We start from the raw sequence: 27,226 nt of genomic DNA on the forward strand, positions 1-27,226 counted from the left end.
GGCCGGGGCGGGGCGGGGCGGGGGGGGGGGCCGGCGCCCCCAGCCCACCCCCAGCCCGCCCCCAGCCCGCCCTCTCCGCGGCCCGCCTCGCCTTTGATGAGCCGCGCCCGGCCAATGGGCGCGCGGGGAGGCGCGGGCCGCGGCGGCGGGCTGGGGGCTCGGCGCGCCCGGGCGTCAGTCGGGCCGCAGCGACGGCGGGAGGAGCGGGTCCCGGCGCCGCCTCGCGCTCCGCTCGGCTCGGGGTTGCTCCGGGAGGAGGAGAGCGAGGCGCGGCGCGGCGCGGCGCGGCGAGCCGCCGGCCCCGCGGGCCGGGCGCATGGCTTAGGGACGCCCCCGCCCGCCGCGTCCCCAGCATGGGGAAACTTCACTCCAAGCCGGGTCAGTGTCCCCGCCCGCGCGCCGGCCCCCTGGCCCCGGCCGCCCTCGCCTCCGCGATTGCTAACTCTCTGCCTCTCCTTTCTTTCCGGCTCCCGCCGCCGCCGCCGCGCGCGATGTGCCTGCAGCCGCCGTGTGCAAGCGCAGGGAGAGTCCGGAAGGTAGGGGCGCGCGGGGCACGGACCGGGGGGATGGACGGGGAAGCACCGCGGACCGCGGCGGAATGGCCTAGCCCGCGGGATCTTATTACCAGGGCCACCCCCACCCCTAGCTCTGGCCACCGCTCCCACAAACCCGCTCCGGGAGCAGTCCTCGCGCCCCCCTTTCTGCCCCACCGCCGTCCTGTGCTCTCTCTTCTGACCCCCAACCCCTCCTTTTGCGGTCCTCGCCCTCCGCGCTCTCTGAGCTCTCTCTTCAGACTCCTAAACCCCTTCCCCCAAGATCCTGCCCCTCTCCTTCGGGCCCTCAGCCCCTCCTCCCGAGAGCTGGGCTCTTGCGCCCACTGCTCCCCTCTTCTCACCCCCAGTTTCCCTCTTCCCCTCATCCCGTGCTCCGTGCACTCGTCCTCCCTGCACCCGTCCCGTGCTCACTGCACCCGACCCTCGCCCCGCTCCTCAGCAGTCCTGCCTCTATCGCTCCCTCTTCTGATCCCCAGACCCTTTCTCCAGGGTGCTGCTCCCCCTTTACGATCCCATCTGGGTCTGTGCCCCCTGAGGCTTAGCTGAACCCCTTTCTTCCGATTACCTGCGTCCCTCTCCCGGATGGTGCCTTGGCGCTCACCCCCCCATCTTGTCCCCGCTGCCTCTGCCGCGCCCACTCTTTCCCTCCTGTGTCGGGTAACTTTCGGCCCAGGGGCCAGACTCAGGGGCTTCGTGTCTTCCCCGCCCCAGGTGACAGCTTCGCCGTGAGCGCCGCCTGGGCTCGGAAAGGCATCGAGGAGTGGATCGGGAGGCAGCGCTGCCCCGGCGGTAGCTCTGGACCCCGACAGCTGCGGGCGGCTGGCACGGTTGGCAGAGGAACCCGGGTACGATTCTCAGCTACCTTTCAGCCCGAGACGGGTCTCCTTACCCACCCACCCCAACTTCTGGCACCCTCTCGGCACAGCTTCTAAGTCCAGAAGTCCCTTTGCAGCTGCCTCTGCCCCACCAGCATGTCTTGGGGAACCTTAGAGGTGGCTGGGGTGTCCGTCTCCCATCCAGCTGGCGGTGGAGGGCTGTCTGGGGAGGGAAAAGTCCTAGGTGAGGAGGTGGTGCAGGTCTGGTATGTGGGGAAGCTTGTGTGTGCTGGAGGGGTTTGGGGGCCTGCACTGACCTCTCTACCTTGTTTCTGTGGCCAGTATTCAAAGGTGGATTTAGAGGGGGTTGTGCTTGCTAGGAAGACAGGGAAGGCATCTAGGGGTGTCTGGGTGGAGGATGGGACTGTGCTGGCCTCCAAATGTGTTCCAAGTGTCTGTGGCATTCATCACTCCATCTGCTCAGTCAGGAACCTCAGTAGAAGAGGCTGTGATCTGGGTAGCAGAGCCTGGGGGGCACTGAGACCTGGTACCCCTTCACTTGGCCCACACGGAGAGAGCGGGTCTCCTGTTGCTGTCGCCAGGGCCCACCCTGAGCCTTCCCCCAGTAGGTTGCTGGGGTTGGAGCTGTTCCTGGGGGAGTGGTGGATGGGACAGGGGAGTGAGTGAGTCCAGCCCCAGCTCTTGGCCTGGGACTGGTGCTCACAGATGTCCTCAGAGCTCGGGAACTCTGCACGGGGCTTTCAGATGGTCTGCGTGGAACTCGAGCAAGCCAAGGATCAAAGGATGAATCAACTTTTTGATGTGACATTTAATTTTTTTTTTTTTTTAAACTTAGAGGGGAACAGACTGAGTCTCAGGTCTGGTTAGTTCTTTGGTCTTGTCCATGGGCTGGGGAGGGGCCTGTGGAGGTTTCAGATTCAGATGTGCGTGTGCGTGTGCGTGTGTGTGTGTGTGTGTGTGTGTGTACATGCGCGTTCTCTGGTACTGGGGCCGTGGCACCTGGGTTGGTTGCTTAGTTGCAGGGGCCGGTGCTGGGAGGTGAACCTGGGGATAAAGTCCACTCTTGTGCATGTATGGAATGATTTCTACATCTGGGAGAAGCCCCCATCGCACCTCTTCCCATTGCCTCACTTAGCTGGAGGGCTTTCTCTTCTTCCTTTTTCTTCCTCTTCTGGCTGGGCTGGAACTGGAGCTGCTGTCCCCCAGGAAAGGTCAAAACTAGCTGGGTGGGGGGCACTGCGGTTGGGGCCCTTTAGAAACAGAACTACAAACTTCCCTTTCTTCCCCCACAGTTTATAGTTTTTGATCTACTTACTTATTTAAAGCCTGGTGAACATGATCCGATTTAGCTATACGAACAAATGCATTTGCAGCTCAAGACAGAGGCCAACTGAGTGGATTTCCATTAATCAAGTTTTGGGTTTTTTCAGCCTGTTTATTTTTACAAAGTATTCCTGCAGAATGACATTTATTTGCAGTCCCCCCCTTTTTTTTTTTTTTCTCAACTGCCAGGCAGCTTGCTCCATGCTTTAGGGGAAACTTGAAATACAGCGAGGGCTTACTTCAATTGACTTTTATCTTCAAAGCCATAACAAATGTTACCCGCATGTTTTTGGTGGGTCTCCTTGGCATCCAGTCCTGGAGGATGGGAGGGAGGAGGAAGGAAGGAGAGGAAAACAAAAGTCTGTAGTTTTTAATTAAATAGTAGTATTCCCAGCAAGAGGAATGTGAACCAGGAAAAGTTGCCATTGAGGGAGATGAGGGAGGGTGGGGAGGGGGCCCCAGCTGAAGTCTGTGGCTTTGGTGAAGTCATGGAATTTTGTTGCCTGTTTTCTTACCCCAGCTGAGGACAGCATGGGGTGGTGCTTGCCCCCCTCCCTTCCTCACCCTCTCTCTCAGAGAAACACTGAGGGGTCATTAATGTTTGTTCAAAGCATGTTTGAAGATGTGAGAGGCAGAGCCATCCGTGTGACATATGTTGGGTGGTGGAGGGCGGGCCTCATCCGAGATACTAAGCGGGGGGAGACTCTGCTTCCTGGGGAGTTCTGCTTTGGTGACTGGGACCTGGACATCGGGGTTCCTACCAGCCCTGGCCCAGCCACCAGATCTGCTGGGGTGGGGATGGCGAGCCCACCCTGGGAGAGGTCAGGGAAAGCCCAAGGTGGGAGGCTGCGTGGTGTGGCGTGTGCACTGATTTCAGGTGGTGCCTGAAGGAATGTTTGTTATCTTAATAGTCAAGCATTTCTGTTACCGGAAAAGATAGTAACTAGGACATCAAACCCATGATATTATCACTTAGGATGAAGCTAAATGAAAGACAGTGTTGAAAGTTCATTCTGAGCACACTATTAAGTACAAGTGGTCAAAACTGTGACTGTGGAAACAGAATGCCCGAAGTTTAGGAGAAACACTGAATGAGACAGCAGTGGGCAGCCTCCCACCGAGGTTAATTTCCGTGATTCCCAGTGGGGCAAAAAGGGTGGCTGTGTAGGCTCTTCCATTAGATCATCAGGAGGTAGGGTATGGGCTCCAAGGTCTGCTGGATGCCGGGGGGCTGGCAGAGGTCCCCCCGGCAGCCCCAGGCCTGACGTAGGGATGGTCTCTGTCTCCACTCCGCCCGCCTTTCACTGAAGTGGCTGGAAGCACATTAGTGGTTCATTCAACTCGCATTACTATTACTGCAATGAACGTCACTATTTATTAAGTGCCTATGGATGTCAGGCACTTTGCTTACATTGTCTCACTCCTCTTCCTAACCCTATAAAGTTGCGAGCCGGCTGATGGGGACTCTGTCTTTCTCTCTCCTTCTGAAGCACTTTCTAGAGAACCGGGGCCATGTGTGGCAAAGGCCTATGCTAGAACACATGCCCAGAGGGTTCCTCCTTACTCATTTCCAGAGAGCGGCATGCTGACCAGCTGCTGAGTACTTTGGGAAGAGGCGGGTGGTGGGCCCAGCAGGAGCAGGAGGGGCACCTACTTGCCCTCTCCCTTCCTGACCCGGTCTGAGTAGCTTAGTCAATGTTTAGGGTGGGTCCCAGTTGCTTGGAAGGTCCTGGGATGGGAGAGGGTGACTTTGTTGGCACTAACCTAAGCCTGCCATCCCGAGCATGAAAATAAATGAGGCCAGGCTCTGCCACTATAGCTCGCCATCTCCTATAAGCCATTTTATCTAAGCTCATCTGCTAAATGGGTATAATAATATCCTCAGCCCTGGCGGGGTTATGGCAAGTGACCCTTCAAAATGAGTTCAACAGGGAGAAAGATACCAGGAGGTTTGCTGAGGCACAGGTTGGGCAGAGATGGGAGCCCAGATGATGAACCCAGAGGCTTCCCCCCTCCCCTGTCCCACTGTCCACTGTAGATGCACTTGGATGGACACGGACTGAGGGTGGGGCTGGACTGAGGGCGGGGCTTCAAGGACTCCGGAGCTCAGAGGAGAAAAGTAATGAGGGACGGTGACAGGTCCAAGTACTCTGAGCCATGAACAATGAAGTGAATGATTTCTATGCCAGACAGCAATGCAGTAGACACTTCAAAGTTTCAATAAGCCTAATAACCTCAAAGAGATAAAGAAGGAGTGGTAAACACGAAGCTGTAACAGGCAGTTATGAGAGAACACCAATTGGGAATACCGGGTCTGGAAAATGTCCTAGAATATAATGGGTGAAATGGAAAAGCTTGGTAGAGGGTTGGAGTTGCGTAGGGGACATGGAGAAGCTGATGGCAGCGCGCCTGGAGAAGGAGAACCTGGGGGCGCTGTGCTCTGAGCTATGTACCTGTGGGCACCGATGTGAATGTGTAAGACCAGGTTTAAGGCCATGCTCCACCCCCCCCACCTGCCCCCAACCCCGGGTTTGGCCCTTTTGCTCTTTTAGCAGAGCTGCCTTAGGAATGGGGTAGAGAGATGTGGGCCTGGCAAACCTGCTTGGGGGTTGAAGGTGGCCGCCCCGCGGGCTGGTAATTTGATTACGGGGCACCTAGTGCATTTTGATATTTGGGGAAGATTGGGGAGGGTGCAGGCTATGTCGGAGCGCGCGAGGCCATGCAGGGCTGGGTGATGGGGTTGGAGGCTGGCTGTTGGCCCAGCTGCTGCCCCAGTTGCCAGATTCCAGGGGAATCACCCTTGAATGATACCAGTTGGCACAATTAAAGGCCCCATGTCTTCACCATATGGAAAGCGTTAGGCCTCCTTACGTGGTTTCAAAGCTATGTGCCGGGAGGTAGACTTGACATTTGAGGTAAAGCATAAATTAAATATTTGGTGTTTTCAGAATTAAAAGATGATTTGCTTTGAGGTTGGTGGAGGCATCTTTGGGTTCTCCAGGAGGGTCTCCTCTGCCCATGGCACCCAGGATCAGCTCCGTAGCCCCACCTGGCAGCTTTCTTTACCCCGGGGTGGGGGTGGGGGGAGAGACTGGGGAGGCCCGAGCTGGGCAAAGCGCCAGTTGGGGCTTCTGGCTTTCAATAAGGCCAGGTCCCTCTGGAGGGTGGGTGGTGGGCAAGGTTTTAATAAATCTCTGTGATGTGGTCTCTGGGAGACTTCGAGGAGCATCTCATCCTGCCTTCGGAACTTCTCTTTGGGAAAGAAGTTCCCCCGAGTCAGGCCCATGTATGTTCTAGTCCCTTGAATTCAGGAACAGCCCCTGCACTTTCACATTTCGTACAAACTGTAAAAAACCCAGGGAGAGGCTGAACCAGGAAGCAGGCTTGGCATGTCTCCCAGGGTCCTAGAACTCGGTGGAATGATGCTTCCCCTCACCCAGTAGGGATGGCCAACATGAGGAGAGAGGGTGGGCCCCGGATGGGCAGAGAGGACTCCTCCTCGCACCAAGAAGCTCCAGTAGCGACCCACAGGGACCCGACCGTCCCTATGAGGGCTTAAAACAGTCTACAGAGGGGCACCTGGGTGGCTCAGTGGGTTAAAGCCTCTGCCTTCGGCTCAGGTCATGATCCCAGGGTCGTGGGATCGAGCCCCGCATCGGGCTCTCTGCTCAGCAGGGAGCCTGCTTCCTCCTCTCTCTCTGCCTGACTCTCTGCCTGCTTGTGATCTCTGTCAAAAAAAAGAAAAATCTTGGGGCGCCTGGGTGGCTCAGTGGGTTAAGCCGCTGCCTTCGGCTCAGGTCATGATCTCGGGGTCCTGGGATCGAGCCCCGCATCGGGCTTTCTGCTCGGCGGGGAGCCTGCTTCCTCCTCTCTCTCTGCCTGCCTCTCTGCCTGCTTGTGATCTCTCTCTGTCAAATAAATAAATAAAATCTTTAAAAAAAAAAAAAGAAAAATCTTAAAAAAAAACAGTCTACGGAAAGTCAGCAAGGAAAGAATCACTTTCACAGGAATACATCTTCCTTGCGTTAGCCCGAGGGCACGTGGTGGGCACTCATGATGTCTTTGCTGGGTGAATGAATGAATGAAGATACATTAGGGCACCATCTCTGCCTCATTCTCTCCCAGATCCTCTTCCTCAGGCAGAAGGAAGAGTGGGACCAGGCCTTTGCTGTCAGGCACTCAGCTATTAATTATGATCAATAATGAATTGTTATTCGTTATGAAATCCCTAGCTGGGCCAGGCATCGAGGATACAGGGTACATAAACGAGCTGTGGTCCTTGCCCTCCCATGGCTTCTAGTCTGATTTAAAGGAGACGAAGGAATCAGGACTTACACAGGTGCATCAACAGACAGGAGTACTGGGGGGAAGCTGAGCGAAGGTGGCATTTAAATAGAGAGCTGAGAGGCCCTGAGGAAGAGGGTGTGGGAGGAGAAAGTTGGTATTCGTGCACAGAGTACCTGTGGGAGGCCGGGGACTCAACATTGTCCCTGGGAACTTGGTGCTGTTTGTGTTGGGAGGGCGGACTTCAAGTGGTTTACAGCCTGTGGGGCCCGCAGAGCTCTCCTGGTGCTCAGGCTTTCTGAAAAGTCCTGTGCATTACTGGCCCCTGGCACATTTGAGCTACCTGTCCCCGAGATAGGCGTGTGGGGTGGAGGGGTGGGGTGGGTGGTCAGCCTGCTGCCCCAGCCAGCAGCATGCTCATGGAGCTGATGAATGGAGAGCGTCATGGACTTGGGGACTCAGGGGTATTACTCCAGGTGCTTGGATGGATCGGTGGGCCCTGCTACCCTGTGTGGAGAGGAGGGTCAGCTGAAGGGCCAGAAGCCCAGCTGTGGTAGGATATGGGGAGCCTGCGGTGTGGGATTGGATTGTACTCAAGGCAGATAGAGGCACCCAAAGGGCAAGAGGATAAGAGGCGGTAACAAGCCAATGCCAGAGAACCACAGGGACAGTTCCTGAGGGAAGAGGGTCCCTTGCCTTGGTTTACCTGATGTGTCTGAGAAAGAGAAGTGCCAAGGGACCTTCTGGTGAAGGGGCCAGTGCCACGGCCCACAAAGGGATCTGCTAGCCCTGGGGAGCCAGGCACCCACAGATCCCAGCTTGGGGGCTCTTATAGCCTCCCTCCCTGGCTGTGGGTTCGCAGTGTGCTTTGGTTTAGAAACTTTTGGAATTTATAGGTTGCTTGTTGGATTCCAAAGCAGGCGCTTCCGGCTGCCTCCCTGACTTCCCTTTCTTTTTCGCTCACACATGTTCTTTTTTGTGGCTCTTGTCTCTCACAGACATTCTTTCTCTTCCTCTCGCTCTCTCCCTCCCCACCCTGCCTTCCCCGCGCCTCCTCCCTCTCCCCCTCGCCCCCGAGGAAGGAAAAAATTCAGACTCTCACAAACAAAATGTCTGCCATTCCATCTGAGGGAGAACTGAGGCAGGAGCCCAGAATATCCTGGAAGAAACGCCAGAGAGAGCTGAAGGCCTCAGTTGTTTAATCTGGAAGGCGGTCTTTGATGTCACCCTGCTCCGTTTATCCTGGGAGGCTGCCTGCTTCTTTATGGCTGGCCTCAGACTCTCCACATGAAGAATGGCCGAGAGCCTTCAGGGGCTGGAGGAAAAGCCGGATCACTCCCCGAAGGGTGGACCGAGGATGCTGCCCCTCCTGCCAAGCCCAGGTGGGGCGGAGAAGCTTTTCCAAACAAGCACTTGCAGAGACATAAGTAATTCTTTGATAACTTCATGGGGAAGCAGCGGGGGGCTGTTTGTCCATGGGAACAACCATCTCGAGGCTTTGCGAGGAAAGATCGGGTCCCGCTAGGGGTCAGCCCTGGCCCCAGAGAGGTGGCTGTGGCCACCTGGGGGTGCCCTGGTTGTGCATTTGTTTGGAGGGACGGGTCTGGGCTTCACTTTCTGTACTCGTTGAGCCATGTGGGCAGCGCCCTGTGTGCGTGGCCTGGTGGGGGGCTCGTGCCTTTCAGAGGACCCACAGAGGAGGCCACGGTGGCATGGCGTCACCTCCCTTCTCTGGGCCTGGGGTTTTCCAGCTATGAAGTAGGATAAAATCATTTATTATAACTTAGCAACCATGAACGCATTTTAGTCATCCGCAGATAGTCCTTCCTGTCCGTGGAGTGGACATTGTGTACCTACTTTAGGCCGTGTCAACATTCGCTCTGCCAGTGAAGCACGGCACTTGTGTTCATGGAGTTTATACTCTAGTAGGAAAAGAGAAGTATTTATTTTTTTTGTAATTTAATTTTTTTTCAGTGATCCAAGATTCATTGTTTATGCACCACACCCAGTGCTTCATGCAACACGTGCCCTCCTTAGTACCCACCACCTGGCTCACCTAACCCCCCAGCCCCCTCACCTCCAAAACCCTCGGTTTGTTTCTCAGAGTCCAGTTCTCAGGTTTCGTCTCCCCCTCTGATTTCTCCCAACTCACTTCTCCTCTCCTTCTCCCAATGTTCTCCATGTTATTCCTTATGCTCCACAAGTAAGTGAAGCCATAGGATAATCGACTTTCTCAGCTTGGCTTATTTCACTCAGCATAATCTTCTCCAGACCTGTTCATGTTGATACAAAAGTTGGGTATTCATCCTTTCTCATGGCTGCATAATATTCCATTGTATACATGGACCACATCGTCTTTATCCATTTGTCTGTTGAAGTACATCTTGCCTTCTTCCACCGTTTCGCAACTATGGCCATTGCTGCTATGAACATTGGGGTACAGATGACCCTTCTTTTCACTACATCTATATTTTTGGGGTAAATACCCAGTAGTGCAATTGCAGGATCATAGGGTAGCTCGATTTTTAATTTTTTGAGGTATTTCCACGCTGTTTTCCAAAGTGGCTGTACCAACTGGCATTCCCACCAACAGTGTGAGAGGGTTCCCCTTTCTCCATATCCTCTCCAACAAAAGAGAAGTATTTTTAAAAACAAATGCCATGGGGAGCCTGGGTGGCTCAGTGGGTTAAGCCACTGCCTTCGGCTCAGGTCATGATCTCAGGGTCGTGGGATCGAGTCCCGCATCGGGCTCTCTGCTCAGCAGGGAGCCTGCTTCCCTTCCTCTCTCTCTGCCTGCCTCTCTGCCTACTTGTGATCTCTGTCTAATAAATAAATAAAATCTTAAAAAAAAAATAAAATAAAAACAAATGCCACAATTTAAGTTGTGATGGGTATCTCAGAGGAGGAGTACTGGATGCTTTGAGAACATTGAATGGGGCTCAGCCCTCATCAGGGTGGCTGTACCTTCCACAGATATTTGGGTGTGTTTAGGGTGGTATGGAAACTACGAAGCATATGGCATAGCTCCTACCCCACTGAACTTAGAGTTTAGTGGACCTAAACGTTCATCTTTGCCTCTCATCCGTTTTTCTTTTCTTATTGCATTGGTTAGAATCTTCCATACTATTTAATAACAGTTTGTTACTTATCTAGTGAAGAAAGCTTTCTTTAACCTCTGGCTTGCTAATATTTTTGAAACCAGGAATAATTATTGAATTCTGTCCAATGCTATTGGGGTGTTGTCAACCTTTGCGATTGTAACAAATGACTATGTACAGATTTACCTCACTAGATTTCCTAGCGTTCAACTTCCTTTGTATTCCCAAACGTAATCCTTCTTCATCACGACACATGGCTGTTCTAAAATGTGGCTGTATTTGATCTGCTTATCTTTCACTTGGGATTTTTGCATCGATAGTGCCATTAGATTGGCTCATGGTTTGGGTAGTGGATACTGAACAATGAAGATAGTGTTAGGGGAATGTTGGAGGACACTCTGGGGACTCTGAAGGACTAGAGCAGGGGGTGCCAACTGGCCTTGGGTCAGGTGGTCTTGGAGGAGCCATTGATCTTAACTCAAGGGTGAATCAGGGAAGGGGTGGTGGGGAGCAAGGCGGGGGGGGGGGCATGTAATAGCACTTTGAGTGTCTGCTAGATGGGTCAGTAGTGTGTGAGAAAGACCCCAGTTTGTTTGAGATGCTGATTGAAGTTCATTTGGCTGAGGAGGGGCCACAGTCTGGGCCAGGCAGCCTGCTCAGGCATGTTATGGACCTTGGTCTTTGTCTAGAGGGAAGACAAGTGGCAGGCCCTGTGTGAGGGTCCAGCAGGGCAGAAGTGGGGGAGCTCTTGTGGCTGGGAAGAAGGAATGTGGGGATGGGCTCTCGGTTGTAAAAATAATTTGGAGGATAAAGAGGAATCAAGTGACTCTGTCTTCTTGGCTCAGGCAGAGATTCTGGAATGTCTGCATTGACCTGGGCACAGCCTCTGGCTCTTGGGGGCTCATCCAGGGGACCCTTGAGACCCCCAGCAGGGGAAGGACCAGGAGAAGGAGAATAGAGCTTGAGGCTGTATAGGTGATGGTTAAAGAGTGAGCACTCTGAAGCCCAATATCCTGGGTGCTAGCGGATACTAACTTCTAAAGATGTGGGAAGGATTAACAGAAACTTCACAGGGTGTTGAGGCACCCAGGGAGCACTTGGCCCCTGGCAAAAGGCAGGGAGATATGTACCTTACCGTCTACAAGGGCAGAAAGGGCAGGGGAGGAAATGTTGGATATTTTGGATTTGGATCCCTGTAGGAAACGCTGCTGAGGAAGTGGAAAAGCCAGGCAAGAGCTCTACATGTGGAAGATGAACCATAGAGACATGGGACAGAGGGAGTGGGGGGTGGGGAGAAATACCCCAACCTCTCCCTGTGTCCTCAGGTTTCCTGCCAGGACCTCCCATTGTCCAAATGACTTCCAGAGACCAGGAAGCTTCAGCAAATTGGTCTAAGAGGTCAGCTTCCCCGGGGGCACAGAGCGGCATGGAGGAGGGCCGGGAATGGATGGGGGTGGGGAGGCCAGTAGAAGAATCAAGTGATGGGCCTCTGTTCCCTCCTCTGTAAAGTGGGTATGGTAATGGAATCTGCTTCACAAGCTGGTTGTGGGGACTCCGACGGTAGAAGGGTTGTAACTGCCGGGCACAGAAGTGTGTGCTCAGTCCAAGTGAGCTATTAGGATTATAAAGCCGCAAGAGACACCAGGCTGTGGAGATTTGGGGAGGACTTCCTGAAGGAAGTGGCGTGTGAGAAGCTCTGAAGGATGGTCAGAGTTTAAAGGGCCAGAGAAGTCATATCAAGGACATAGTGGGCTGGGTGGGAGACATGGAGGAGGAGTGGGGACCGCATCCCCCAGGGGCACACATCCTGTCTCAAGTGTGCAACATCACTTAGCCCCTGCCAGTGGTTGCCATGTGCGAATGCGGCCCTGGTGTTGCCACATCGGGTCATTAAGAGAATCTGGCCATCTGGATTTTCATGTGAAATCATTCTAATTTAAAAAGAAAAAAAAAGACCATCAACCAAGTAATGTTTTTAGAAAATAGTTTCTTTGGGTGGACCCAGGCAGCTGGATTTGGCCTGTTGTCCCCTGGCTTGGGAGACGAGGTTTTGGTGGGGGACAAGTGTGTTCGTGGTAATAGTGCAGACGCTTGAGTGTGAAAGCCTCCTTGTGCTTTATGTGCGGTTTTTCCAGTGTCTTGTTCCCCCATGTTGTGCAGATGAGAGACGGGCTCAGTGGATGGAAGTGTCAGGCCCAGCTAGGGAGAGCGGGACTCAGGCTGCCACCGAGCAGGGGATGGAGCCCCAGCGGAGGCTGGGGGCTGGGAAGCTGGGGACAGCTTGTTTCCATTTGGCAGAGCACTGTGGGAGGGCCAGGTGGGGTCAGCACGGAGAGATGTGGCTGGGGCCACTTTGGGGACAGCGCTAGTCCATACTGCAAGCTTCCATCTAGCGTCTTGCCTTGGTTCTCCTAACTTCCATTAGACCCGCCTTCGGGTTCAGGCCACGTTGTACCGAGGCTCCTGGTGTGCGCACAGAGCAGGTGTCCGAGACATGACTGGCGGAATCCGACTTCCTGGGTCTGACTCCCGAGGCCCAGCTGCACATCTCTTGAGGGGGTGCTCATCTCTGATCCTCAGTTTCTACATCTGTGGAATGGGTAGAAGCCTGGTTTCTAGCTCATGGAGTGGTTCTAAGAGCGACACGAGTTCCTCTCGGCCAAACAGGGAGAGTAAAAGGGAGGTCTCTCCTCTTACGGCTAATGATCACCCAGGTGTGTGCTGAACGTGACAAGGAAAAGAGCAGGCTGTGGTGGGACAGGAAGTGGGGGTCCAACTGTGGATCCAAAGAATAAGCAGCTGGGGGAGGAAAGGGGCATCTCAGACAGAGGGAAGTGCAAAGGCCATGATGAGGGCAGGAAATCTTCAACTCCCTCCTGTCTGACACAGGACCCGACTCCAAGCTCTGAGATGTTAGGACAGAAATGCTCTTTCCAGCAGAGGAGGGTAGGCATTGCCTGGGGTTGGGAGGGGAGGGGGGGAGTCTGTTCTATGTTACAACCCACCAGGGTCCTGGTCCCCCCACTGCAGGTGATTTGATTTTTTATTGATGTCTGCCCATTTGGCTGCTCTCCTTTCTGGCTGGATGGGAGGTAGGGGGAGAAGGTGCGGAGCTGATTGGCTGGCCTGCCGTGTGCTGCCCGAGCCCCCTGGTTGTGAGTACTGCTCTGGGACCCCAGAGAGGCAGGGGCACAGCATAAAGGGGCCCTGTTAGCAGGGCTGGCCTGGCCACCCTCGGGCCACAGGTGAGGGCTGGGGAAGACCAGAGCCTCCCCAATGGGCTCAGGCCCAAGGGTGTTTTTCTCATTCCAGAAGGCCACGCAGGCTGGCAGGCCCCTCACACAGAGGCTTGGGCTTGTGGTGGCTCCAGTGAGCGGGTTTGGGGGTGCTGCTTCAGGGTGCCATGGCCATGCCCGATCTGGCTTCCCGAGGGAGACTTGTAGCGGGGCAGTTTTTGACCTTGACCCTGTTACTTTATGCATCTTTCCCCCAGTGATCAGAGAGACTTCAAAAGCAAAAAGATGAGAAGAAAGTGCTACAGACCAGGAACAAAACTGCGTTTTCAGTGGCCCCTGGGGAGACGCCCTTGTCCCCCTGCCTGGGAATTCAAAAGAGCCTGGTGCCTCGATGGGTCTCGTCCGTGCATCACTTTTCAGTGTTGTTTGGCTGCAGCCTCAATATGGCTACTAAGGGTCCACTCTGTCCCATGCCTCACACCGGGCCATCCACGGCATGCCAGCCCTGAGCCATGTGTGGCCTGTACCACTCAGCACTCGCAGCACCGAGAGAAGGCAGGTCAGAGTGTCAGAGACAGCCCATTCCTGTCTTTATTTTACCACTGGAGAGACTGAGGGCTAAAGGAGTCTACCTCCTTGCCCAAAGTCACTTGACTTGGGAGTGGAATCTTCCAGCAAGATTCCAGTTCAGGTTAATCTGATTTTAGAGCTGTCTTCCATCATCATAGATGAGATTCCCACCCCCACCCCCCATCAACCATATGTTACAATCCCATTCGTGGCTCATGAAATCCATTTAGTGACCAGCATTAAAAAAAAGAAAGAAAGAAAGAAAGAAAGAAAGAAAGAAAAGAAATGAGAGAGAACATTGCCTAAAACAAGAGGAAATATTGCTTTGTGTGACTTTTTAAAAAATTTATAGGCAAGGATAGTCATGTCTATAGATAGATCCATCTAGATCTGTGGATATCTACCCACACATCTATACCCAAATCCATATACAGAGATGCCCATTCTAAAATGTAATTCTTACTGCAGGTAAAAGTGTTGGAAAATACTGATGTTTGGTCCCTGGTGCAGGCTCTGAGCCTGAATGCTTAGTTTCGAGCCCTAGCTCTCCTTCTCACTAGCTGTGTGACCTTGAGCAAGTTCCCTAACCTCTCTGTGCCAAAGTTTCCTTTCTTAACATCAGGGCCTTTTGGTCTGTTGACTATATGGTCACAACAGATTCTCCCAGGATGGCTGGGGGTGATTTCTTGCCCACCTACTCCCTTTGCTCCGGGCGTGAAGAGAATGGGGAGTCTTTTGTGGGTCCCCAAGTCCTCTCACTTGAGAACCAACCTCTGAGCTGCAGCTGCCTCCTGGACGAACATGTGGCTGAATCTTTGGGGACTGGACAGAGTACTGTGCTGGGAATCCTGAGCGGGGGCGGGCAGCGGCTGGGGGTGGCCCCAGCTTGGCTATTAGGCAGCTAATGTGACCTCTGCTGGCCTTTATCTCCGCATCTCCAAGTGTGCTGAAGAAAGGGAGGGTGTTTGGGTTCTCTTTTGCTGTATAACAAATTACTCCAAAATTTAGTGACTTAATCCTTCCGTGAGTTGATTAACATTACGCTATTTGGGTCGGGCTTGGCAGGCGCAGCTTCTCTGTGGCTCCACGTGGCATAGATGGGACGGCTCGAACAGCCAGAGGCCAACTGTTCCACTCGGGTCCCCTGCCCGGAGCCTCGGTCCTCTTCCACGTGGCCTCATGACGTGGTTAGCGTGGGCTTCCTCATGGTATGGTGGTCTCGGGGTAAGCTGACTCCCTGCCTGGTGGCTGCCTTCCCGGGGGTGCCGAAGCGGAAACTGCCAGGCCTCCCGAAAGCGCAGGCCCGGAATTGGCAATGCTGCATTCTCTTTGTTAAAGCAGGTCACAGATCGAGGCCAGGTTCAGGGGAAGGGACTACACGGGGGCATAATTACTGGGAGATGGCATTTACTGGGGGCCGTCGAGTTAGTCTAGCAGAGAGGATGGTCCCCTGGGAGAGAACGTGTCCAGAGGCTGGGTCGGGAAAGGGACTGCCAGGTGTCCCCAGATGGATCTGGAATCCTGATGCGTGCGCCTGGGGGTGGCAGGAGTGGTCTTGGTGGGATGACAGCGGAGGCAGGCTGGGCCTCGGTCAGGAGGGGGCTGAGGGAACCTTGCACGTGAGCAGAGCACAAGAACGTCTATGGCTCATTATTCGGAAGGATGAAAAATGTGCAGCAACTCTAATATCGGTCACTAGGAGACAGCTAACAAACACGGGGCGGCTGTGTCACGGATCTTTCCGCGCCTTGTGAAACCAGGGCGAGTGAGGGTGGGCAGCGGGCTGATGGGAAGGAGGCCCCTGAAATGCCATTGAATGAGCAAAGTGAGAGCAAAACAGAAGCATGATGTGGTCCCGTTTTTTTTGCAGGACACAAAAGTCTATTCAGGCCCGTGTCTATATATTTGCAGGTGTGCAGGGAAAGATCTGGAAGGATACACTGACAAAGGCTGCTTCCCCGAGGACTAAAATGGTGGGAGGCAGTGAGGAGAGAAGGAGTTTCACTTTTCACATTAGATGTTTCTACATTGTTTGACTCCCCCCGCCACCCGCCCCCCTGTCCAAGGAGTGTGGATACTTTTGTATTTTTCAAAAAGCCCATAGATTTTAGAAGAGAATGAGACATGAGAAGGGGATCACGTGTGCAGGAGATTTATGGAGAGACTTTGCTGGGGGGTGGAGAGAGAAGACAGTGGCGGGAGAGAGACGTGGGCTGGGGAGGGGCGCAGGGTGCAGCGAGGGCCACGCGTATGGCGACCTCCCGCGTGCTGTCTTGGACGCAGAGCCCTTGGGGCCCCCCCCCCCCCCACCCAGATGCTCTCTGAATCGGAGCCTCTCTGTATTGGGTGACACCTGTCCTGCGTGGACCCTGTAGGAAAGGCATTGGGGAGGGGCCGGAGGGGGTGGAGGGCTGAGGCGGGGAGGGCACGGCCCACCTGTAGAGCTTTAGGGATCCTGGGGGGCACCGTCCCTGAGTCACGACCAGCTCAGTCAATGGTCCTGTCTCCTTCTGTGCATTTCCCCGTGGCCGCAGCTTCTACAAGTGTTTCGATCCTAGGGACAGCTGTGGATACCTGGCCTTTCTTTCCAGACCTGTCAGGACCCTCGTTTTGTAACTAGAAGGAAGGAGAGTTAAAAGGACCTCGAGATGAGAGCTGTCTGATAGAACTTTCTGTGATGATGACAAAGCTCTGTGTCCACAGGTCCAGTAGGGGTATCGTTAACCGCCTGTGGCTCCTGAGCATTTGGGATGTGGCTTCTGGGACTGAGGAGCTGGATTTCCAATATATTGTATTCGAATTCATTTCAATAGCCTCATGCGGCTCGCGGCTCCTGGAGTGCATAGCTCTGGACCATCGGGAAGGATCCAGGGCTGCAGAGCACTAGGTGAACCCCTATCCTGAGGGCGGTCAAAGGAGTTATCTGTGGCAGCTGCCGGTGGGCAGAGAGCCCTGCCCCCAGACAGCCCTGGCAAAACCCTTTGTGGGGTCCTTCCAGACCCCGCTCCTCTGAGGCCTGGCTTCCCTCCAGCTTGGAGGTGGCAGCCCCATTGGCCATTTCTGCGTCAGTGAGGGGAAGGATTGTGGGGTCCTTCCAGGTGGATGGCTTGGAGCACCTTCTTCTGGTTCATAGATCAGGCTTTCCCTGCCTTCTTAACCTCGGGCGGGGGGGAGTGCGGCTGCTTGCTGTCTTGCTTCTGGGCTTCTTGGGTGAGGACCTGTCCCTTTGGTCCTAGTTTGTGCATCTGGGAGGCACAACCTGCTCCTGGGGCAGGGCAGAGAGGGGCCAGCTTTTCTCCAGGAGGAAGAGCTAGAGCTTTATGGTCTGCAAAGCCCTCCTCCCAGCCATTGGTCAGGCATTTAATACTTACACGAAAGGGGGCCAGGGTCAGCACTAATAGGATGGGGCGTCAGAAGCCGGAAGGCAGAGTCCAAGGAGTTGGTTCTGCAGGGCTCACCGCTGTATCCTCGGGGCCTTTTGCCCAGCTCGGCACATGGCAGGGGCTCAAGGAACACTTGCTGGGTGGCTGAGGCTTGGAGGCGCCAGCAGTTTGGTCCGTGGAAGCGTGACCCCAGAGGAGCAGGAAGTCAGGTCCTGTCCCTCCACCTTCCCACCTAAATGAAGTAATGCACATGGTAAAAAACAAAAATAAAGACATTCAAAATAGTACTAAAGCTTATGTAATGAAAAAGAAGCTTCCTTGCCACCTCTGCCGTTGGCCTCCCAGCGCCTTTCTCTCCAGGCACCTGCCATTTCCGGTTCCTCTTCCAGTTCCTCAGCGTGCTTCCCACCTTACTGTGTGCATGTGTGCACCCTTATCCCTGCCCAGACAGCAGAAGCCCTCTTGGCCAATAAGACTAGTATTTGTAGGTTAATTGAAAAATGGATTTGAGGTGGGGAATCATGAAAAATTGATAGAGACTTTGCGTTCCTTTCAGTTGACCAGTCATCATCTGGTTCTGCACCTTGCTTTGTTAACAGTGCATCTTGGAAATCAGACCTTATCAGTACATTGAATCTTTTTGCTCTTTGTGGCTCTCAAGCCTTCCATTCTAAGGATGGACAGTAATTTATTGCACTGATTCCCTATTGGGCAGCTAGGTGACTTCGGGGCTCATGTCTGTAGTCCACCTGGATGGATGGGCATGGATTCCTATAACTCTACTCCTGCACACACCCCTGCTCTGACACCCACACCGCACTCCCTGATATGATCTCCAGGGCTGGCTCTTCTGCTTTTCTGGCAAAGCCAGGGTGTCTCCCTTGGCCTGGTTTCTTCAGAATTCAGAAGGGCTGCAGGTTAAGTGAGTGCAACCTTCCTTGGTGTGGGTCAGTTAGGATCCCTTGGGTTTGTTCAGACATCTCTGCTGTTTGATGAAAGGCGTGTTATTGGCCTGCATGCCTGGGAAGTTCGGAGGGTGAATCAAATTCGGGGACCCTGGATCCCACAGCTCCAGCTCTGCCCCCAGGCCGGTGGTCTGTACCTTCAGCTCTGCTGTTAGCGGTTGGCTTCATTTTCAGGTACAGGCTCTCCCCAGGTGGTGGCCGCTTGGCACCCAGTCCAGGCTGCTGTTCCAGGACGGAAGAGAGTGGGTTAGCCAGATCCCAGGCGGGGCTGCCGTTGTTTTTGACTTGACTGCCATGCCCATCACTGAGCCAATCCCTCCATCTCCAAGGGTCCTGGGTCAACATGGTCGTCCTGGAGTGCCGCTGGGATCAGTCCCAAACCTCAAGGGCTGAAGGGGAGATGGGTGGGTGGTTCCCCAGAGAAAAAACACCCGGGAGGAGAAAGCTGCAGAAGGCACACTGGAGGGAGGGGCCAGCCTCTGTGTCTTGTCTGGCCCCTAGAGTACAGCTCTCTTGACTGTGCTTCTGTCAGCAGCTGGAGGGTGGAGGTGTGGCCCGAGCAATTAGCTGATTCTCTGCCACTGGATCTCAGAAGAGCCCTGGTAGTTTGTCACCTCCTCCAGGGAGCCCACGTGGGTCACAGCCCTTCTTTAAAGCTCCTCGATTCTAGTGATGATGATCTTAACCTTCAAGGAGACAATAACAAGACCCCTTTGGGAATCTGCTAAATCCGATGATGTCATTCTCTTCAAATAAAGGCTCTCACACCTTTAACTCCAACTTTAGGGCACCCATAGCCTCCTAGTTAAGAACCTTGGCCTTATTTTCTATGGCTTTTTTGTTTTTAGCTTTATGATTACTATTATCGTTATTATTATTTCTCATGTAGATCTTCTCATTCCACGGGCCACAGAGTTTTGGACCTGGCCTTTGGATCTGGGTTTATAGGGAACTATGTTGACTGTATAGATACTGGGTCTTAATTTCCTCCCTTGTAAAATGAGAAGACAAAATTTCCTATCTCTTGGAGTTGTTTTGAGAATTAAAAGAAATAACGCATGGAGCGACTTACGGCTTCGCATGCAGTGAACACATAGTAATCATGCTTGGTAGCTCAGCAAGGCCTCCAGAGCTGCTGGTAGGTAGCTGGAAGATTCCTGGGAAACCCACTCCATCTCTCCGGGGGCCCAACACAGCACCCAGAAGGGGCTTGGTTGCTGTCTGGTGGATGAAGGGGTTCAGAGAGACCATCTTCATTTGATGAGAAGTTGTTGGGGCGATTCAGGTCTATTTCCATTCTATTTCCATTCATCTGTATTTTCATTTGGGAAAACTAAAGCCAGGGAGGCTTCTGTGACTTATCCAGGTGTCTCAGGGTTAGTTTGGGGGTGATTTTGGGTACCTTTACATTCTGATCTTAGGACTCCCCTCACTTATATTAACAACCGTGTCTCCTGCCTGGCCAAGGACCGGCCCCAGGTGACCGCTCACCTGTGTGTTTCAGGGGTTGAAGGACTTCCCCGATCTCAGCAAAGCCCCAGCCAGGGGCTCCCCTGCCTGCCTGGCTGGACCCCAGGTTTGGGAGGGGTGGGTATTGTCCTGTAGAAAGGGGAACTGGTGCTCTGCTTTGAGAGTATTAAGACACAAAGTCCCTGTGGTTAACAGCAAATTAATCACAGTATTAAGGAGGGGCTGTCTGGGTAGACATGACTTCATGAGCTTGTCCTACGGTCTGCCTCTGCCATGTTTCACTCTCCAAGATTTTTGACTTTCAGAAAAGGAGCCACAGATAGAGTTACCCAGGTTTACAGAAATATTTTTACTGGGCAGAAGATTGCTTTATGGTGAGAGCCAGTTATTTGAGGAGACAAGCAAAGAGCCCTTTATTCTCACGTTCTGTGGGAGGAAAATATTATGCTAGGAAGCCCGCTTCTCGGACAGACCGTGTGAGAGGCTGGGCCGCATTTCTGGAATTGGGAGTGGGCGACAGAGATGGTGCGGGGGTCCCGGGGGCTGCCGGGCAGGGACCCACCCTCCCCCGAGGATTCTGGGCTTGTTACACAGGCAGAAGGAAGCTTAAGGTCACAGCGCCAGGAAGGGCGGTGGTCCGAGCTAGGTTTGGGGCCTGGGGGTGAGGGGCAGAGAGGGGGAGACACTGGGGTGGCCTGCTGGTGTGTGAGGCCCCTGGCTGGAGAGACAGCAGGCCCAGGTTAGAGCCATCTGTGCCATTGGCCAGGTGTGTGACTCAGGGCCCGCAGCCGTTGGGGCGGTCACCTTCCCACGAGTAACTCGGCTTGTGAGTAAATGCCCAGCATTTCATTGTGTACTCAATCCATAGTGTCCGCGGTGAGGACGGGAGAGTCCTGCCTCCCCTCAGTCCATCGTCCAGAAGCCACTCACTGTGCCGCTTCCTTTGCTGGTGCTCTCGAAGGCAACGGGCCTTTTCCCCGAGTCCCAAACGGAGACTTCTGGTCTGATAGTGCCATCGTGAGGGATTTGAGATCTGGGCCACCCCAGCCTGCTGGAGATCTGTGGGCCTCGTTTCTTGAGCCGGTCTGCATTTCAGTTCATGGAAGGGACTGTTCCCGCCTGGAAATCAGGGCAAACGATACTGGTTTGATCGTCCTCAAGGAGGATGGGTTTGACTTTTGTGGATGGAGACCTTGTCCTCCCCTTCCCCCGCCCTTGGTGGAAGAAGAATGCCTGCCAAGAGCTTTGTTTGGGTCTGGAGCAGCCATGCGTCCGATAAGGACTCGGCATCCTTGCCCCTTCCTTGCTGCTGACCATCATCCCTTTTAAGTTGGCCGGTTGGAGGGGGTTGATCGATGCTGTTCTCTTCCTCGCCCCCCGTGCATTATTTAGAATGCGAGGGAGAGTTTATCTTGTTCTCCAGGAGATCTATCGGTTCAGCTTTGGAATGGCATCCAAGTTTACAGAATGGAGTCTGGTGCCCAGAGCCTTCTGGTAAATATTTTGGGAAGTTGGATTCCACTGGCATTATGGGCCAGGGCTTGGGGCACTGGGTGCTTTTGCATGGCTCGATGATCGGGCTTGGACCCTTCTCATACGGTGCCATGCACACTGGCTCCGTGCTGAGGCATCTCGGCATCCAGAATCCCTGCCTCTTAGAGGTCCCAGGTGCTGTGCCTTCTGCTGGGAATCCTCCTGTTGCTTGTTCACTGCCTGCAAACACAGCCGGTCCTTCTTTATCCTTGGCACCCTCGTGTCCTTCTTCTTTCCCTCCCATCATTCATTCACCCCCAAAAGCTATTCTCTAAGTCTCTCTAAAAGCCTTCCTGTCGCTTTGCCGACATCTCCTGTGTCCAAACCCGGGTTAGCCTAGTCACAGGGGTGGGCCCTGGGCAAGATCCATATGCCTTCCAGCCTCAGTTTCTTCATCCGTAAAATGGGCTGGAAATCATAAGACCCACCCTCCCCTCTCTGGGAAGCCTCAAGGCCAGGTGTGCCGAAGGGTCTGGCACATTTTTCACTCCCCTCCGCTCCCCAAGTTAGACTATAAGCTGCTCGAGTAGAAGCCAGTTCTTATCTCTCTCTGTGGCTCCTTGAAAGTGTCTTGGCCTGTGTGTCATTCACAGTAGCCCCTGAGAACATAGTAAGTGGAACCCACTGGCTAGGAGGGGTAGGGGCTCTCCCAAGGGTTCCTTGGATGGAGAAAATCTCTCAGAGCTTGATTTTCAAGGTTCTGGGAAGAGAAACAATACTGCTTCAGCAGGGTGGTTAGAACGCTGCCCACTGTGGTCACCACAAGCTTCACACAGCTGTTGAGCATTTGAAATATGGCTGGGCTGGGTTGTGACTACTGCGTACATTTCAAAGGATTCGTATGATAACACGGGATGTAGAATTTCTCATGAATTATTTTTTCCATTGACGACGTGTAATGATAATACTTTGAAAGGGCAATATTTTAGATGCATTGACTAAATTACATGATTAAAATGAGTTTCATCCATGTCTTTCTCTTTAGTGTGGCTGCTAGAAAATTGAAAACTACGTATATGGGTTCCATTTGGTTCCTACTGAGCAGGTTTGGTCTAGATTCTAGACCATTCTCGATGGTGATATTGTCCCCAAGTTGACAAAAGTTGGTTCTTGAGGGTGTCGGGGCGGGGGAGGCAAGGGCAAAAAGTTCTTACTCATTTTAGGTACAAAGCACAAATATACGTATCGATGTACGTAAATAGTTACACAGTATATTTGTGGTATTAAAATTTCAAGTGATTAGGAAAAAAAAGTTTAAGAAAGCCCTGTGTGGGGCCAGGTAACAAGGCCTGAGAAACGCTGCTCCAGGGACAGCCAGACCTGAGTCACATGCTCGCTCTGCCTCATATTAGCTGTGTGACCTTGGGCGAGTTCCTTAACCTCTCTGTGCCTATTCCCTCATCTGTAAAATGGGAGGAGAAATGGTCCTTATCCTACAGATCTGTTGTGTAGTTTAAAGGCGAAACACTTTGCTCAGATGAATAGGGTAGTTGATATTGACAGTTCTTATTCGTATGTGATCAGCGAGGGCTCTGGCGGCACGAGATGGGGGCCTTCCACTTCCAGAACTTACACAGTGACCAGAATGTCTGTTCGCCTTATTTTCCATCCGGAAAGGTGTTGCCGAGAAGACCTTAATGTCTGCAAGGCACTTTCTACTGATCACAGGAGGTGGCTGGAGGGTATGTGAGCACTAGACGTTTCATCCCCTATCATACCAGCAGCATGCTGGGCACTGGGGTGGGGGGTGGGGGGATTCCACACTGAGGGCCGGCCCTCGGCCCTCGGTGGTCTTGGCCAGGCTCATGGCAGAGGCTCAGGGTAGCCCCTCCTGGCCAGGCGGCGTCCAGCTGTCAGGGCCGGGCTGAGGCTGTGCTGGGTATCTCCTCCCTGGGGCTGCCTTCAAAGGGAGAGCCGGCAGGAAGGTGGAGGGGGAAGGAGGGGCTGCCCCACTGACTGCCCGACACAGACAATTGGATTAAAGGTCTCTTTCAAGGCCTTGGAAATTGTTAGTGACAGGGACTCTGGCCTGGGGACAGGGGACTGCTGCCTTTTACTAACAAAACCAAATTCCCTCTTCTCAGATCAGGTTGAGAGGCACAGATGCTGGGGCTGTGCCTTCTGTGTGAGGTGGTGAGTGAGGCTGCTCGGCCGCACAGCTAGACTCGGCCCCCTGGACCACACCCTCCCTCCCACCCCAGAGTCTCCACACATGATGGCTTTGCGGGGGCAAGGGGGCGCGAGTAGGGGCTTTGGGAGTTTCAGGGAACCCAGAGACCTTGGGGACCGAGTGCTTCACCCTTGCTCTTGAAGCCAAAACACACCCAAACATAACCTCTCCCAAACGACTCTCTCCCTTTGTCTTCCTGGGAAACACATGACCGGCCTTCCACTCAGCTGTGGCTCCATTTGGAAGTTGGAGGGCATTCCCGACTCTTTCTCTCAACTCTCAACTGCGTAGCTGGCAGATGGACAACTTTTGTTAATTCTGTGACTAAACGCCTCTCGGATTTGTCTGCTGCTCCTCGCTGTCCCTGTCTGGTCAAGGCCACCATCACATCCCTCCTGGAGGATTCCAAAGCCTCTGATGTTACCTTCTGTAGTTCAGCAAGGCTGACCTTACAGGACACACTGGGATTTTACAGAATCATGCCCCTCTTTAAATCCCTACTGTGCCTTTCTGCCGCCTTTAGAAGAATGTCGAATCCTTCCTGTAGTCTGCAAGACTGAGTACGATTGGCCCCTTTCCCACCCCTTGTCTCCCACAGCCTTCCCCTCACTCCCTCATTCCCAGCCACTCTTGTCCTTTTTGAACATACGCATCTGGTTCCAACCTCAGGGCCTTTGCACATGCTCTCCCCTCTGCTTGTGATTTTCTTCCTGATACTCTTTGCCTGGTTCTTCTTTACTCACCCTTCAGGACTCAACTTCCACATCAGTGCCTCAAAGCAGCCTTCCCCGAGGCCCCACTCACCGTGAGTTTCCTTCCTTGCTGCTGTTCCTTCTCCTAACACCCAGCTCCTTCAACTTCTTGGGGGTGCTTGTCACCATTGGGGATTAGCAATTTATTCACGTGGTGACTGAGTTACTGCTTGCCTCCCAGGGAACGCCAGCTGCATGGTGTCTGGGATAGATGCTGTTATTGACCCCTGCACCTCCAGGCCTGCCCCAGTGAAGAATGGGGGGGCTCCTGGGTGGCTCAGGAGTTATCTGACTCCTGATCTCAGCTCAGGTCTTGAGCTCAGGGTCCTTAGTTCAAGCCCCGTGGTCGACGTGGAGTCCACCTTAAAAAACAAAACAAATAAAAAAAACAAAAAACAAAAAAACAACCTTGCAGAATGGAATTGCTTTGCTGTGTGCTTTGGACACATTCCTTCCCCTCTGGGCTTCAGCTGCCCCATCGGTAAATAATGGGTGGGGGTAGCCAGACTCAGCCGCTTCTAAGTCACTTCCATCTTGGATAATTTTTGGAATTAACCAGTGGTCTTTCTTCCACCCCGTATGGTAGTTGGGGCTGGCTGGAAGGCTGGGTGTGGTCATGTGCCCTGCCTCCTTCCTTTGTGCTCTAGCCAGGCCAGCGCTCACGGGGTCTACAGTGGGACCCTGGGAAAAAGGGTACTCTTCTGTGTGCCAACTAGCTCATTGGTAAAAATGGGTGCTCCCCACCACCACTGGGGTTCTTCTTAATCAGCCTGGAGGCAGCGTGGCCTTGAGCTTGAGCAAACCTCTGAGTCAAGGCAGAACTGCACCCAAAGCCAGTCTCTGCCCGGCCCAGAGCGTGCGTGAGGAGGTTAGAAGGGGTGCTGACGGGCTGTTCGGAAGAGGGTAGGAGAATGGGCTCTGGGATCTGAGGCATTGGAATCCTGAGCCTGTTTCCTACCAGTTAGGTGGCCTCATGCGTCGTTCCTGATTTTTCTGAGGCCTCAGTCTCCTCATCTGTAAAATGGAACTACTGGCTGAACCTCCCCCTTGGAGTTGGTGTATGAGTTCATAAGGTCTTGCACTTGAACCTCTGTGGCCTGGTGTAGGCCAGGTGCTCAGTAAATCTGCTTTTCTTATGACTAATACATATTCCCTTTAAAAATCTCTTCTTATCAGGGAGAAGGAAACAGAAGAAGGAAAAGTCTTTCTGGAACTTTCTTTACCCCATGGAAATGTCTTTGTTATTTCCTTCCTTGCCGGAAAACCCTCACCCTGTCCCCGTCCCTCCATTGTCCCCCTGTACCCTGTCTGGTCACCAGGTGACTCATTAATGACTCCAGCTGGAGGGCTGCTATGGAGACCCCCTTATGCTGAAATTGCCCTGTGCCTGGATGGACAGTCCTGTGAACCCTGACCAGGGCCTGAGGGTGATGGTCAAGGGGACAAGGGGCGGTGAGGTTTGGAGACTCTGGGCCTCCATCCTCCCCTTGACCTGCCTTGTAGCACGAAGGCGGTCAGTGGGAACAGCCAGTATTCTCTGGGGTCAGATCGGCATGCTGCCTGCTCTCTGCCCCACGGGACCGCCCATCTTGGAAGCTCATCTTGGCTCCGGTCTGGGAGACGGTCCCGTCCTCATAGACCCTTGGAATCTGAGACCCCTTGTAGATGTGCCACTTCCTAGGGGGATTAACACCCTCTCCGAGCATGATCTCTGAGCCCTGGGGAAATGAAGTGAGTAAGTAACTTTGGGTTCAACCCCCAGCGAGTCTGACTCAGTAGGTATGAGAACCCTTGTGGAAACAGGCCTATAGCAGCCACAGGGGCTGAGAGACGGGAGGGTCGGTGACCCAAGGAGTATCGGTGCTGTTACCACAGATGGGGGAGGGGTGCCTGGCTGCATGAGTGACAGCTGTTGACTGTATGTCTCGGGGGCAGCCCAGGAGTCTTTTTTTTAAAACACACACACATATGTATGTGGGTATAATACATGCATCTTGATACACATACCTTTCTAGATTTTTGTTTGAAGTAGGCATTCTCATTCCCATTTTCCAGATGGTAAAACTGAGGTTCCAAGTGACAGGGTCCCTTCTTCCAGGTCAGTATCGAGCAATGGAGCTCGATATAGGATCCAAACTCAAGACTGTTGTGCTCATCCTGCCTCACCACAGCTTCTCTTAGGACTCAGTGTTCCTGCCTGTCAAATGGGCGCACTCCACTTGCCTTGGCCAACTCCTGGGTAGGTAGCACTTGGAGAGCGGGACTGAGGATTGGGAGCCCGTGTGTGTGTGTGTGTGTGTGTGTGTGCGCGCGTGTGAGAGAGAGAGAGAGAGAGAGAGTGAGTCACCCCACCTGACTGAGGGGTGAGCTCCTTGGAGTCAGGGCTTGGGGCTGAGGTGGCCTGGGAGGGCCTGTTTGGTTTGGTTGACATTTCCAAGAGATGCTGGGCCTCACTGGTGCCCTGGCTGAGCAGACACAGCCGTCTCCCCCCAGGGACTAAATTTAGGATTCCTCGGCTCTTGGCTGGGCCTCCTCTTGTTTTTGGAAAGTCTCCATTTTGTTCCTCCTGCTGCCTGCCGGCGGCCGGAGCCCGGCCCCAGCCAAACAACTGTCCTGCCCGCTCGCTCTCCACTCACGCTCTGGCCTGAATTGATCTTGTTGGAGTTAATTAGCAGCTGGTCCTGCAGGCCTGGCCTCCAGCGGGCAGGAGGAGCGGTGCTGGGGGGTGGGGGGTGCCAGGAGTCAGGGGGTCCCCGCCCCATGCCCCTGCTCGCTGCCGCCCCAGGCAGAGGCCCTCTGGAGGGAGGCTCTGGGGTTTTCTTTGGCACATTGAGCAAATGGCTCCCTCTCCCTTTTCTTCTGAGCCCTGTAAAAATAAAAAGTTAAAAGACCCTCAAGTTTGAACAGTAAAACCAAATACATGAAACCAAGCTGTTTCCACGTGGGGGCACGGACTGTGAACACCCAAGTTTGAAACTTCCTCTCGCTGGAATTTATGGAAGCCTTGGAAACTTTTCCTTTTCCCTTTAAACATCAGAATTGGCTCAGGGCA

General features: G+C 53.6%; 1 protein-coding gene across 1 annotated transcript in view; it reads left to right on the forward strand.

The window, feature by feature from the left end:
- The first annotated feature begins 339 nt into the window (after window positions 1-339).
- The window catches only part of LOC111157366 (naked cuticle homolog 1), an 82,851-nt gene continuing 55,964 nt past the window's right edge, over window positions 340-27,226 (forward strand). Inside the window, 3 exon segments of the mRNA XM_022518716.1 lie at window positions 340-378; window positions 504-536; window positions 1,266-1,399. Coding sequence (XP_022374424.1) covers window positions 354-378; window positions 504-536; window positions 1,266-1,399 — 192 coding nt within the window. The 5' untranslated portion in view covers window positions 340-353.

Source organism: Enhydra lutris, unplaced genomic scaffold, assembly GCF_002288905.1.
Source record: "Enhydra lutris kenyoni isolate GAN:26980312 unplaced genomic scaffold, ASM228890v2 scaffoldscaffold54, whole genome shotgun sequence".
Taxonomy (NCBI): Eukaryota; Metazoa; Chordata; class Mammalia; order Carnivora; family Mustelidae; genus Enhydra; species Enhydra lutris.